General features: G+C 50.3%; 3 protein-coding genes across 3 annotated transcripts; 1 reads left to right on the forward strand and 2 right to left on the reverse strand.

Annotated features, from left to right (window-relative positions):
- Positions 1 to 2,122: 2,122 nt before the first annotated feature.
- On the reverse strand, positions 2,123 to 3,230 carry LOC110552148 (histone H2A type 3). The gene has a single exon (XM_021643248.2). It carries the CDS (start codon positions 3,160 to 3,162, stop codon positions 2,770 to 2,772), a length of 393 nt encoding a protein of 130 aa, XP_021498923.1. The 5' UTR covers positions 3,163 to 3,230; the 3' UTR covers positions 2,123 to 2,769.
- Positions 3,231 to 3,405: 175 nt separating this feature from the next.
- Positions 3,406 to 3,947, forward strand: LOC110552176 (histone H2B type 3-B). The gene has a single exon (XM_060363652.1). The coding sequence runs from the start codon at positions 3,476 to 3,478 to the stop codon at positions 3,854 to 3,856; it is 381 nt and encodes a 126-aa protein (XP_060219635.1). The 5' UTR covers positions 3,406 to 3,475; the 3' UTR covers positions 3,857 to 3,947.
- Positions 3,948 to 7,699: 3,752 nt separating this feature from the next.
- On the reverse strand, positions 7,700 to 8,349 carry LOC110552175 (H2B.U histone 2). The gene has a single exon (XM_060363651.1). The coding sequence runs from the start codon at positions 8,299 to 8,301 to the stop codon at positions 7,921 to 7,923; it is 381 nt and encodes a 126-aa protein (XP_060219634.1). The 5' UTR covers positions 8,302 to 8,349; the 3' UTR covers positions 7,700 to 7,920.
- Positions 8,350 to 12,101: the final 3,752 nt, after the last annotated feature.

A 12,101-nucleotide genomic window follows, 5' to 3' on the forward strand; every position in this document is an offset into this window, starting at 1 on the left:
GAGACTGAATATGGGAAGCAGGGGCTGGAGGGAAGAGCCCACCTAAAATTTCAGCAGAGTGCTGCAGAGCCAGGCGGAGCACCCACACACACTGCAAACAACTGGCAATCTCCCCAAGGTTGGCTTGAGCAGTGTTCTGGAACTTTCTATCTCTCTCGTCTTCAGTAAGCCGTGCCGCACAGGGACACACGGAGAGTGGTTGGACTAATTCTCATGCAGGCATGTGTTCAGAGAGGGCCGGGGGAGACCCTCCAAGCCTCCACACAGGTCCTGGCACGGCTAACGGCCAAGGCCTGTTCAGAGTTGCTGCAGTATGAGGTTCAAGTCCACACCTGCCTTTCCACTTCTCTGATGATGGCAGCTGTGGTACCAGAGTTTCCCCTCCTTTCCCCCTACCTGAGATGGGCCAGTGTTACTCTAGAAAGCACTGGGATGCATCTCCGTCTTCTGGCCCCACCCCCGTATGTGTGTGTATTGCATACATGTGCGCGTATGGATGAGTGCAGGCGTGCACGTGTGAAGGTCTGAGGACAATCTCAGGTCCACCCTGAGCCTGGGTCCCGTTAGTTGCTGTCTGTGCCACAGCAGCTGGCCTGTGAGCTTTGAGAGATTCTCCTGCCTTCCATAGAAACACGGAAATTACAGTCACATGCTAACCTGGCCCTGTATTACATGGGTTCTGGGGATCAAATCCAGGTCTTCGTGCTTGCACAGCCAGCTCTCCTCACTGAGTCATCTCTCCAAGCCCCTCTCTGTCGTCTTAGTGCAGTCACTGAGGATCTTAAAAATGTAGAGGAAATTCACAAGATGTGGCGAACCATTTTCATGCGAGCAGTTGAGAAACATTTAGCACATGTTGACCATCATCCATGACCACACAAGGAAGTTCCGAACCTAGTCTCCCCCTCTTTTCTATTGTCTCTGATTTGCCTGTTCTGGACAAGGAGGCTCACATATGTTGTACCATCAATCAGGGCTTCATTCCCTTCAATGACTAATAATCCACCATGAGACCAGTTCCTGAATCTAGTCATTAGCGGATGAATATTTGGGTTACCTCCATCTTTTAGATTTTATGAATGCTGCCGTTCTGCATCTACGTAGCTTTTGTGGGATGCATATTCTTATTTTATTGGGAACATACCCAGGCGTGGGCCGCAGAGTGCTTGAATCCAGGGAACATTCTCTTTTCAAGGTAGCTGCTATTGGTACTTTCCACTTCTGGGATCCAGATGACCAGATCTTAAGAGCAGAGCTGTTGTAATTAGAACTTTCTGTAATTTTGTAGACACATTCAGAATCTGTGCTCTCTATCCACTGGCCACGGGTTCCTGGGCAACTGGCAAGCTGTAGCTCTGTATTACATTTTACGTAGTGGGAAGCTAAAGATTCCTGTTTGCGTGGTGGTTGTGCCTGACGGCAACCTTAGAGGTAAGAGATGAGAAACCATCACAGTATGCCTCCCCTTCAGTGCCTCCGAACACCGGCAAATGGTAGCATTGCCCAAATCCTAAAAGTTTAACTGCCACTCAAGAGTGTAAGCAACTACAATGACCTCTGAACACACACACACACACACACACACACACTAAAGCTAAAACCACAGAATCTAACTAAAAACATAAAGCTCTCCGGAGGTCCAACCCTCAGCCTTTGTTTTGCTGAAACCACCCACTTGCAAATGGTCTATATGCAGTGTGTGTGTGTTTTAAACTATTGTGTTAAGAATCGGGTTATGAAAATTGTTTTTTCTTAGGCAAATGGCATTTTCTGAACAGTTTTATAGTTAAGTTACGGACAGTGTCTGGGGAGCCCAGGCTTGAAGAGACCCAGTTTTGGTAGGTTATATATATATATGTGTGTATAAATTATATAATAAACATTATATAATTATCTTGATATATAATTATCTGTATTAACATTTTAAAAAGTGAATAGCAGTTAACACGGAAGAGGGAACAGAGTCCCGATTCTGTGGGATTTCAAAGGATTAATCTCCCTCGACTCCTTTCCCACTTGGCGATTAACTTGCGTGCACGCTGCTGTTGGAACTCCAGCCATTTTTCATACCGCCTGTAAAGTCACGATCTGTCTAAAAAAACACACATTTTACTCGGTGAGATGCAGATTCCCTTTAAACTTTATTAGGACACTGCAGCACCCTCAAACCCAGTCTTAACGAAACTCACAGATTATTTTGTTCCCCAAGGTTAAGCGACTTAGATGGATCAGATCAGCCGATTCCCGATGCCTGCCGGACCCTGCCACTAAGCAGGCTGTGGCAGCCCAGGCCGCTCCCCCATCCCCGACACGAGAAACCAGCCAACTTCCAAGTTGTTCTCACTAATCGCCTTAGGACGGGACGTTTACAGACGCACAGAGGTAAAGTACCCGAGTCCCTCCTCGAGACGCCTCTGGGAATCCGAACGTGGAACTCGGGAGCATCTCAGGTCGCCGCTTCAGCACAGACCGCGGAGTCCAAACAGAACCTTACGCTAATTCCTACAGAACCCAAGTATTTCCCCCTCAAGGTCCAAGCAGGAACCTGGACTGAAACCGGGCGCCTGCAAGAGGATGGGTGGGTGGGGACAAACGGTCCGAACCGGCCGCGGATGGAAACCGTTGGCCTCCCGCGGGTCCCCGGGAGAGGCGGCCTGGCCAGCTCGCCGGCGACAGGCTCGAGTGTGCACAGCTCTTCCCCCGAGGTCGTGGGTGGCTCTGAAAAGAGCCTTTGGTGTCCGTCAAGCTGCACTAGCGACCGGCGGGGCCTCACTTGCCCTTGGCCTTGTGGTGGCTCTCGGTCTTCTTGGGCAGCAGCACGGCCTGGATGTTGGGCAGGACGCCGCCCTGCGCGATGGTGACGCGGCCCAGCAGCTTGTTGAGCTCCTCGTCGTTGCGGATGGCCAGCTGCAGGTGGCGCGGGATGATGCGCGTCTTCTTGTTGTCGCGCGCCGCGTTGCCCGCCAGCTCCAGGATCTCGGCCGTCAGGTACTCCAGCACGGCCGCCAGGTACACCGGCGCGCCGGCGCCCACCCGCTCCGAGTAGTTGCCCTTGCGCAGGAGACGGTGCACTCGGCCCACCGGGAACTGCAGGCCGGCGCGGGAAGACCGGGACTTGGCCTTCGCGCGAGCTTTGCCGCCCTGCTTGCCACGACCTGACATATTGAACCGCCGCCGAAAAAAGACAACAGGGAGCGAAAAACAAGCCGGGGATAACGGGCCCGCGAGCGCCAGCAAGCTCTTATATATGATCAGAAGGGAGGCTAGACTGCGCCTTTCTATTGGACGGCCAAAGGAGCCAATCAGAAAGAGAAGCTGGCAACTCCTCATTTGCATATTCCTTACCCCGGGATGACGTAATGCGAAACTTCGTTCAATCAAAAGCGAGTGGTGTCTGAGCCTTCATTTGAATACAAGGCGTACAAATAGACTTGGTACGGCGGGCGCGCGCGTTTCCCAAGAACAGCTAGCCAATATGCCTGATCCGTCCAAGTCGGCTCCGGCCCCCAAGAAGGGCTCCAAAAAGGCCGTCACCAAGGCGCAGAAGAAAGACGGCAAGAAACGCAAACGGGGCCGCAAGGAGAGCTACTCCATCTACGTCTACAAGGTGCTGAAGCAGGTGCACCCGGACACGGGCATCTCGTCCAAGGCCATGGGCATCATGAACTCGTTCGTCAACGACATCTTCGAGCGCATCGCCAGCGAGGCCTCCCGCCTGGCGCACTACAACAAGCGCTCGACCATCACGTCCCGCGAGGTGCAGACGGCCGTGCGCCTGCTGCTGCCCGGCGAGCTGGCCAAGCACGCCGTGTCTGAGGGCACCAAGGCCGTCACCAAGTACACCAGCTCCAAGTGAGGCGCGGCGCGGGCGCCCCCAACCCAAAGGCTCTTTTCAGAGCCACCCATCCAGTCGTTGAAAGAGTCGTGAACACGGTGTGGGTCGCCGGTGTGGGGTGGGGGACACAGCTGCTCTGCTTCCCCCGAGGGCGGAGAGAACGGGCAGGCGAGGGGCCCCAGGGGTGGGCGAGGCCACGGCGCAGCGGGGTTCTGGGTGTGCGGCCGCTGGTGCCTTTGGAGCCTGTCCCATCCTCTCGGAATGGAGAGGCGTCTTGACCCCCTGAAGATGGCCATCCTGGCGTTGTCAGCCCTGCGCGTCCTGCGCCAGCGGTACCCGGGAGCCTTGGGGGCGCGGCGCGGAGGGAGGCGCGGCCGCCCGCCCCGCAGGCCTCCAGTGCCGAGCTGGGAGAGCCCGAGCCGCCAGCCGCTCCCCTAAAGCTGCGCTGTTTTCCGTCCGGGACGCGTTAAGAGACAGATCCCCCTCCCCCCCAACACACACACACACACACACACACACACACACACACACACACACACACACACACATATTCAGCGTTTATTTGGAGAATGCCATTTTGATCTGGAACGTTTGGGCAAAACGTTTCCCTTGGTTTGGCATTAATTTATGGGAAGGGATTAATAATAGTTTTTTTTGTGAGAAATACTGAGAGCCCTGTCAACGTCTCCAGCAAGGAATAATATCTTAAAAAAAAAAATCCCAAGCAGTCAAAGGGAGCCCTTCTCATCTGGACTGATGCTAACGGGCAGTTCAGGCCAGGAAATGTCTCCCCCCGGGAGCTGTGCCACCTCCCCCTTTTCAGCCGGGTCCACATAGAAGGATTTTTGACAACTTCGTGTGTGTTTTAAAGTCAGCCTCTGAAGTATTTTTTTTTAAGTCATAGGTTCAAGTAACTGAAAAGAAGCAAATGGCTTTTTTTGTTTTGTTTTGTTTTGTTTAAACCAGTCTTTAAAATACCTATTGGAACATGAGTCTAACACCAGAGTCAAATCGAAGTAATTCTAGAACAGGTATTTCAGCTTCTTTTCTCTGAGAATTTGTCTCTTCTTTTCCCTCTGCCTCAAATTCTGTCAACAGCAATTGTATGTATACTCCATTTTACCAATTGCTGTTCTTCAGAATTGTCTGTTAAAACGTAACATGCCAGTCAAGTTATCTCAGTGGTTTTGTTGTTGTTGTTGTTATTGTTGGGTTTTTGTTTGTTTGTTTGTTTGTTTTTAAACGGATACCAGGACAGTAGACAATTGTTTAAGACACAAACCATTGCATTTTGGTCGTTAGTGGATCTGAGTCTTTCCCTGAGGTCTGATGGGAGGAGGGCTTGGCTTGACTGAACCCTAGACCTCAAAGCATGTTCACCAAGGTTCTCTGTCACCCGGATGCATCTCAGGCCTCTTCCTACCCCCTGCTTGGATAGCTTATTTTAGATACAACATGGGCACAGGCATTCAAGTGTGTGGTACACAGCATTACTTTCACTTGGCATCTTGAAAAAAAAAAGAGAGAGAAAGAGAGAGAAACGAGCAATGGAAACCTTGTCATACCTGCCTCATCCAATACATTTCCTCCTTAGTTATAATTGAAAACCATGATCGGTCATCAAAAGCAAGGCTTGTCAACAGATTCTGTCCCTGTTTCTCTCTTCACACACGCACACGCACACACACATAGACCTGTAATGGCAGCAGTTGGAAGAAGTGGAGACGGGGATCTTGTGCACCCAAGACCAGTATGGTCTGCATATCAGGTTCCAGAGCTACATAATGAGACCCTGTCACCAAACAAAACACCATGGATTGACACATTATAAAGGCTGAATGTGATCCTCTGTGAGCTGATGCCCAGTGATGGTCAAGGCCTCTGATGCTTTTCCTACTACAGAGCTGCATGGCCAGCCCCTCGAGTCAAGTATCTTTTTTTGTGTTTTTGTTTTGTTTTGTTTTGTTTTTTGTTTGTTTTTTTTTATTTTTGTATATTTTGTATAGCCTTGGCTGTCCTGGAACTCACTCTGCAGACCAGGCTGGCCTCGAACTCAGAGATGTGCTTGCCTCTGCCTCTTGAGTGCTGGGATTAAAGGCATGGTGCCTCCCACTGCCCAGCTCAACTATCCATTTTTTAGACTTTAGCTATGAATATTTTTCCTGCATTCATGTGTACCACATTTGTGCAGAAGTCAGGAGAGGGGTGTCATGAAAGGGATTCAGATCCATTGGAACTGGTATCACTGATGAATGTAAGCTATCATGTAGGTGGTAGGAATTGAACCCGGGTCCTCTGTAAGCGTAATTAGTATTCTTAACCCCTGAGCCATCTCAACAGCCCCAAGCATCCAGTTTTAAACGAGTATTTGCAGTTGCGTTTTCGAGGCCCAGTGCAGTACATGGTTTTAATGAAATGGAACCTTTGTCTCCAGAGGAAAGATGAGCCTAAATATTGTTTAGTACCAAAAACAAACAAACAAACAAAAACAACAAAATAAACAAAACAAATGAAAAAAAAAACAGTGAACAAACCTAGCACACAATCACAATTTCCAAACCTAGCACACAATCACAATTTCCAAGTATAATTCTATAACAGCACATTTATAGTTGCAGATAATGCAATGGCTTAATTTTTTTTTCCATTTTTTTTTTCCTCCTCACAGAACCTGGAAGTTCAGAATAAGCTGCCCAGGTGTGTTATTTGGGCAGCCTCAGCTCGGAATGGGGGAAGATTTGTCTTCTTGTAGAATGTAAATATTAAGGAGGAGACAAAGAATGTAGAAAGTTGACTCTGCTGTTGAGATTTTATAATGACAAGAATTAGGAAAATGCAAATGACGAGTTCTCTGGATCTGAAAAACTTGATGCTAGTAAAGGCTGGAGGGGGAAGACGAGGGGTTTGCAGGCCTACAGTCTGGAACAATGCTCAGACTGCTATTCCCCAGTCTCGACCAGATGTTCAAGACAAATTCGCTAATTATTAGGGAACCAACCAGGTATTTTGAGCGAGGGAAAAGGCTGTCTCTTTAAGAAGACATTACCAATAGAAAGGCTGGCCTCTCCTGGATGAGCCAGCACTGAGGTTAAACGTTGACAAATGAGTGACAGTCACTGGAGGTGGTGTGAGGAAGACCGCCATTGTCCACCGGTGAAACCAACATGCAATCAGACCACGGGGCTCATGGAAGACAGGCTTGTCCGACATACAGTGAAGAAGCGCTGATATTTAAATTTTAGAGGAAGAGAGTCTGGACTGTTCTTACAAGCCTTAGACATTAATGCGAACCTACAACTGAATACAGCGTTTATGTACCTTCTTGTTGTTTTAAAGGTACTAATTTATTTAAAAGTACGTTTCACCACTGGCTAGAGTTCTGTTAATGTACACACACATTTATATGACAGTTACATGCACACACACACACACACACACACACACACACACGCATACCTAGAGATGAAACAAAAGGACCATTCATTGTTTAAAAACGCATACGGGTAAAACGCCGGACTCTTCGGCGAGGTTTTGGCTTACTGGCAAGGTTGGAGAGCTGGGGCTGTGATCCCACCGTTAGGCCTTTCGAGCAAAACACAAAAGCCCTGCTTAAACTGTTTTTGGCTAGAAGAGGCTAATCCTAGGAAAGGGAGGGAGCGAAAGGATGGAAGAAGATGGCTCCAGAGACAGCAGCCATGAGAGCGCATCACCCTGAGCCTCACATACATAGCACTCTGCGGGTCACGGGGAGGGAGAAATGGGGAGGGGGGTGGGAGGATGGAGGGATGCTGCTGCTGACACCCCCCTCCCCCCGCAACGCGCAACCCACGCCAGATTTCCCCGGGAATCATCTACCAAATCACGTTCTCTGCGGCCAAAACCGAACCAGACCAGTTTATTAACGTATCGTTATAAACAAGGGATGTCTTTATCAGTCTCCACGTCCGGTACGTCCCCCCCTCCCCCATCCCAGGGCACACAGAGTGAGTGACAGCTATCAAACACACCAGCGATCACGCTCCTTTTTTGAGCTCGGAAGGTGGCTCTGAAAAGAGCCTTTGGGTTGGGGGCGCCCGCGCCGCGCCTCACTTGGAGCTGGTGTACTTGGTGACGGCCTTGGTGCCCTCGGACACGGCGTGCTTGGCCAGCTCGCCGGGCAGCAGCAGGCGCACGGCCGTCTGCACCTCGCGGGACGTGATGGTCGAGCGCTTGTTGTAGTGCGCCAGGCGGGAGGCCTCGCTGGCGATGCGCTCGAAGATGTCGTTGACGAACGAGTTCATGATGCCCATGGCCTTGGACGAGATGCCCGTGTCCGGGTGCACCTGCTTCAGCACCTTGTAGACGTAGATGGAGTAGCTCTCCTTGCGGCCCCGTTTGCGTTTCTTGCCGTCTTTCTTCTGCGCCTTGGTGATGGCCTTCTTGGAGCCCTTTTTGGGGGCTGGAGTGGAGCGGGAAGGCTCCGGCATCCTGCTGCACTGGCTGTACCCAGAGGAACAGGGAACCGATGAAGGCAGGGCTATTTGTCATCTTTATATTTAAATGAAGGCTCCAAAGCGCTACCATCTGATTGGATGAGCAGAAAATGTTGTCACTAGGAGACGCCAGCTCTTCTTTCCTATTGGTCGGTAGCGCAGCCAATCGGAACGTGCGTTGGCTGAGCAAGCTCAGGTGTCTCAGCTTTGTCCGAGAGCCCTTTGTTTTAACGGGGGAGATTTAGCGTCTCTGGGCGGGTGGACCCGCCTGTGAAGGGACAATGCAGCCAAGGCTGACCCTCACCGGATCAAACCACCGGCCACTCGTTTCTCCCCCATCGCTCACGAGGGGGAAGCTTTACCGTCTGCCTAGTCGGGGGAGGACGTGGCAGCTTCCGACTGCCGTTTCTGTCCCACCGTCGTCTCCGTCCGGGGTGGGGGGACAAAAGCAAGTGCATTTCCACGAGGGTCCGTGAGCAGGTTCCAAGAGTCCGTTGGGAAATCTGAAAGCATTCTAAGGTGGTTTCCCTGGAAGTGTGCGGCAGGGCAGACTTTGGTTTGGAGAAGGGCGTTCGTGGGACGCCCGGTGTGCCTGGAGCTGAGGCCTAACCTCAACAGGACGCAGCAGGTTCTGGAAACTACGCGTCGTAGTCTGCGCCCCCCACCCCACCCCTCCAACCCCAGAGGCTGTATGTTCACAGGCTTCACCTGTCTGCACCACGCGGAGGGCTGGCTTTAGAAGCAGACTGTTAAAGAAAGCCCCACCTCATCCACAGAGTCGGGATCCGTGTTGTTAGGGAGGAATCCTGGTCTGAGGGCCACTTAGCTGCCCTACCTGGGGCACGTAATCTGCTTCCTCAGGTGATGTAATGCCTGTTAGATGCGGTGAGTTCCTGTGGGTGAACCGGTATTACGTCTTAGCGCAGAATCCCCGTGAGCTCTTTCCACATCAGTACGCAGTCTTTCCTCTTCTTTTTTAATCTCCCACCAAAATAGAGAGTGAACAGTAATCAATCCCCCACACGGAGACGTGGCTGTCGCTCCAGCGTCTGCAGGGCGAAAGGCAACATGGCACCCAGCAGAGGTCCAGGCAATGCTTGGTGCACCAACAAACCTGGAAGCTTGTTCAGCTGAGGCCCTAGGAATCTTAGTCTTCGTTACCAGCCAACAAGAGAAAATCCTTCCAAAACAATTTTGTAAAAAAAAATCACTTCGAGCCTGGCGGTGTTGGCATGCCTTTAATCCCAACACTCCAGATGCCTACATCTGCAGATGTAGGTGGATCTCTCAATTTGAGGCCACCCTGGTCTACAAAGTGAGCTCCAGGAGGAACCCTGTCTCAAAAATCAAAACAAAAAACAAAAACACAAAACAACCAAGGTTTTCTATAGCTCATCCAGCCTCGAATGCCTGTTGCTCTTTCTCTCTTCTCCAAGGGACTGAGATAACATTTACCACTCCTGGCTCATTACATTTTTTTTTTTTCTCATTGAAATTTTAAGGCTATTTAATGACAAGTGAAAACAATATCAAACAAAACTTAATAATGAGTCCACTGCACGCAGCGCTCCTCTCAGTGATATCAACAGCTAAGTCACTTTCTGTCCACCATGGCAGTGTGTTATTGTGTGTTTGCACTGTTCAGAGTGGACAAGAACCCCTGTCTCTCTCTCCCTCACGGCAAGGCCCGGTTGCCCCGGTGACTCACCTATGGTGGGTGATGCTGAATAAAGACTTCCTGCTTCACAGTTCATTTAATGCTGTTATAAAATCGTGCCCAATGGGTCTGGTATGATAATGTATAAAAGTTCTCAGAGTAACAATAACTTCCTGTCAATCTTAACAGACCGCAAGGAGGCGTGGAGGGGCAAAGCTGAGAGGTGGTGAAGAAAGGGTTATTTACTCACATATGACTTAGTAATTTGTCACAGAAGAACTCCAGGACCAGGAGTTTTCGCAGAACCCACAGACACCTTAAAGAATGCTTCTAAAGGACTGAGTGCCATAGGTCAGTTAGATAGAGTCTGAGCTTGATATTAATATGCCCCAGGCCCCGGCAACACATGGGTGCACACACAGGCACACACCCAGACACCACACACATACACACACACACACACACACATACATTATTTCTAGATGAAGATCTTGCCTGTTCAATCCCAGACTTTGCCACTTTTTGCTATTGGTAATTTTGACCAAAGATTATTGTTAAATTTTTTTTTCTTTCATATTCCTCATTTGTGTTCTTAAAAAAAAAATTTCCAGCCAGATGTGGTGACACATGTCTGTAATCCCAGCACTTGGGGAGGCAGAGGCAGATGGGTCTCTGTGAGTTCGAGGGCCAGCCTGGTCTACAAAGCCAGTCCAGGACAGCCAAGGCTACGCAGAGAAACCCTGTCTGGGGGAGAGGGGGGAACCTAAAATATAAAAAACAAAAACAATGATTCTCTTGCCCCAGCCTCTTTGAACGTATCATACACGGTTGGCTTTGGGGCCCAGGTTTCATTGCGGCACTTGGCTTTCCCATGGCAGCATTCTGTTATGGACAATGCAAATACAGCGGTCTGGAGATCCTCTCCAGCTGGCACTTAGGTTGGCAAGATGGACATGTTGGGTGACTGATGAAACACTGGCAAACTAGAGGGTTTTGCTTGTAAGGAGGGAGGGAGGAAAGGAGGATGGGCAGCTAAAGGAAAGAAGGGAAGAAAGCAGAACCAGGGAGAGAGGGAGACAGAAGGGAAGGGAAGAAAGGGAGGACATTAGAGATAGCTCCGTGGGCATAAAGGAACCAGTTGCCATTCCTGAAGACTAGCGTCCAGGGCTAGTGTCCACAGGATGGAAGGAAAGAAGGGATTCCTACAAGCTGTCCTCTGACCTCCAACACACCCACACAACACGAATTAAAATGAAACTTTTGAGAAATGAAGAGAAGGAAATGAAAAGGGAGAGTCTGGGAAACAGTGGTTTCCATTTCAGACACTAAAGGCAGATAGTGTGGGTTTTGGGGTAAACTTTAAAAGTGATGTCAGGAGGATTTGCTTTGTTTGTACCTCTTTCCCCTGTCTGTACTTCTAAAGCACAGTGCCTGGCACTGGAGGCCCTGGGTCCACATGGGGAATGGATTTCTTTGGAGTTAATAAAAACATTGACGTCCTGGATTTTTGATGCTGCTCCCACGAGCAGGCTCTCACCCTAGCCACAAGGCTGGGTTCTTTTAAAAAATTCCCACAATTAAGCGACACAATAAGTGACATGCTGTCATGGCCAATATATGACACACACATTTGGGGGGAGGTCCCCCAAAAAGGCTGATAGCTGGAGGAGCAATAATACTTGGCATCCGGACTCCAGTGGAAAGAAAGGGTCGCAGACAAGGGAGGAGCACGGGTTTGGAGCTGCAGGAGTGGGTGGCCGCCATTGTTTGTGGAGAGCTTGAGTCCTCTCCTCTCAGAAAAGTAGGAACGAGGTTTAGGCATCCTTTGTCCTCTGCAGTTTCCAGCCGGCATCCTTCGGACAAAGACCTTCCCACCACTCCCCCGAAGCCTTTCCTCCAGGGACATCTCTGGTGTGGCGGGGGGTGGGCGGCTGGGGCACTGGAGAGTCCCTCAGTTAAGGACACTGTTTTTCTCGGATTGGGTATCATGGGCTTCCTCCCGCCTGTGTCTGCAGTTGGCGCTTCTGTGGCCATTTCTTCTCTTTGACAGCAGCAAATGAAGAAGAGCTGCGAATGGTCGGAACCCTGGAGGCAGATCTTGGCAGCTCGGGAAGAGCCGGGCTGCAGCTCCCAGCTC

The sequence above is a fragment of the Meriones unguiculatus genome, chromosome 11 (genome assembly GCF_030254825.1).
Source record: "Meriones unguiculatus strain TT.TT164.6M chromosome 11, Bangor_MerUng_6.1, whole genome shotgun sequence".
Lineage (NCBI taxonomy): Eukaryota > Metazoa > Chordata > Mammalia > Rodentia > Muridae > Meriones > Meriones unguiculatus.

Excerpts from the sequence above, each read along its gene's own strand:
- LOC110552176 (XM_060363652.1), top strand. The coding sequence starts at position 3,476 with ATGCCTGATCCGTCCAAGTCGGCTCCGGCCCCCAAGAAGGGCTCCAAA.
- LOC110552148 (XM_021643248.2), bottom strand. The coding sequence starts at position 3,162 with ATGTCAGGTCGTGGCAAGCAGGGCGGCAAAGCTCGCGCGAAGGCCAAG.
- LOC110552175 (XM_060363651.1), bottom strand. The coding sequence starts at position 8,301 with ATGCCGGAGCCTTCCCGCTCCACTCCAGCCCCCAAAAAGGGCTCCAAG.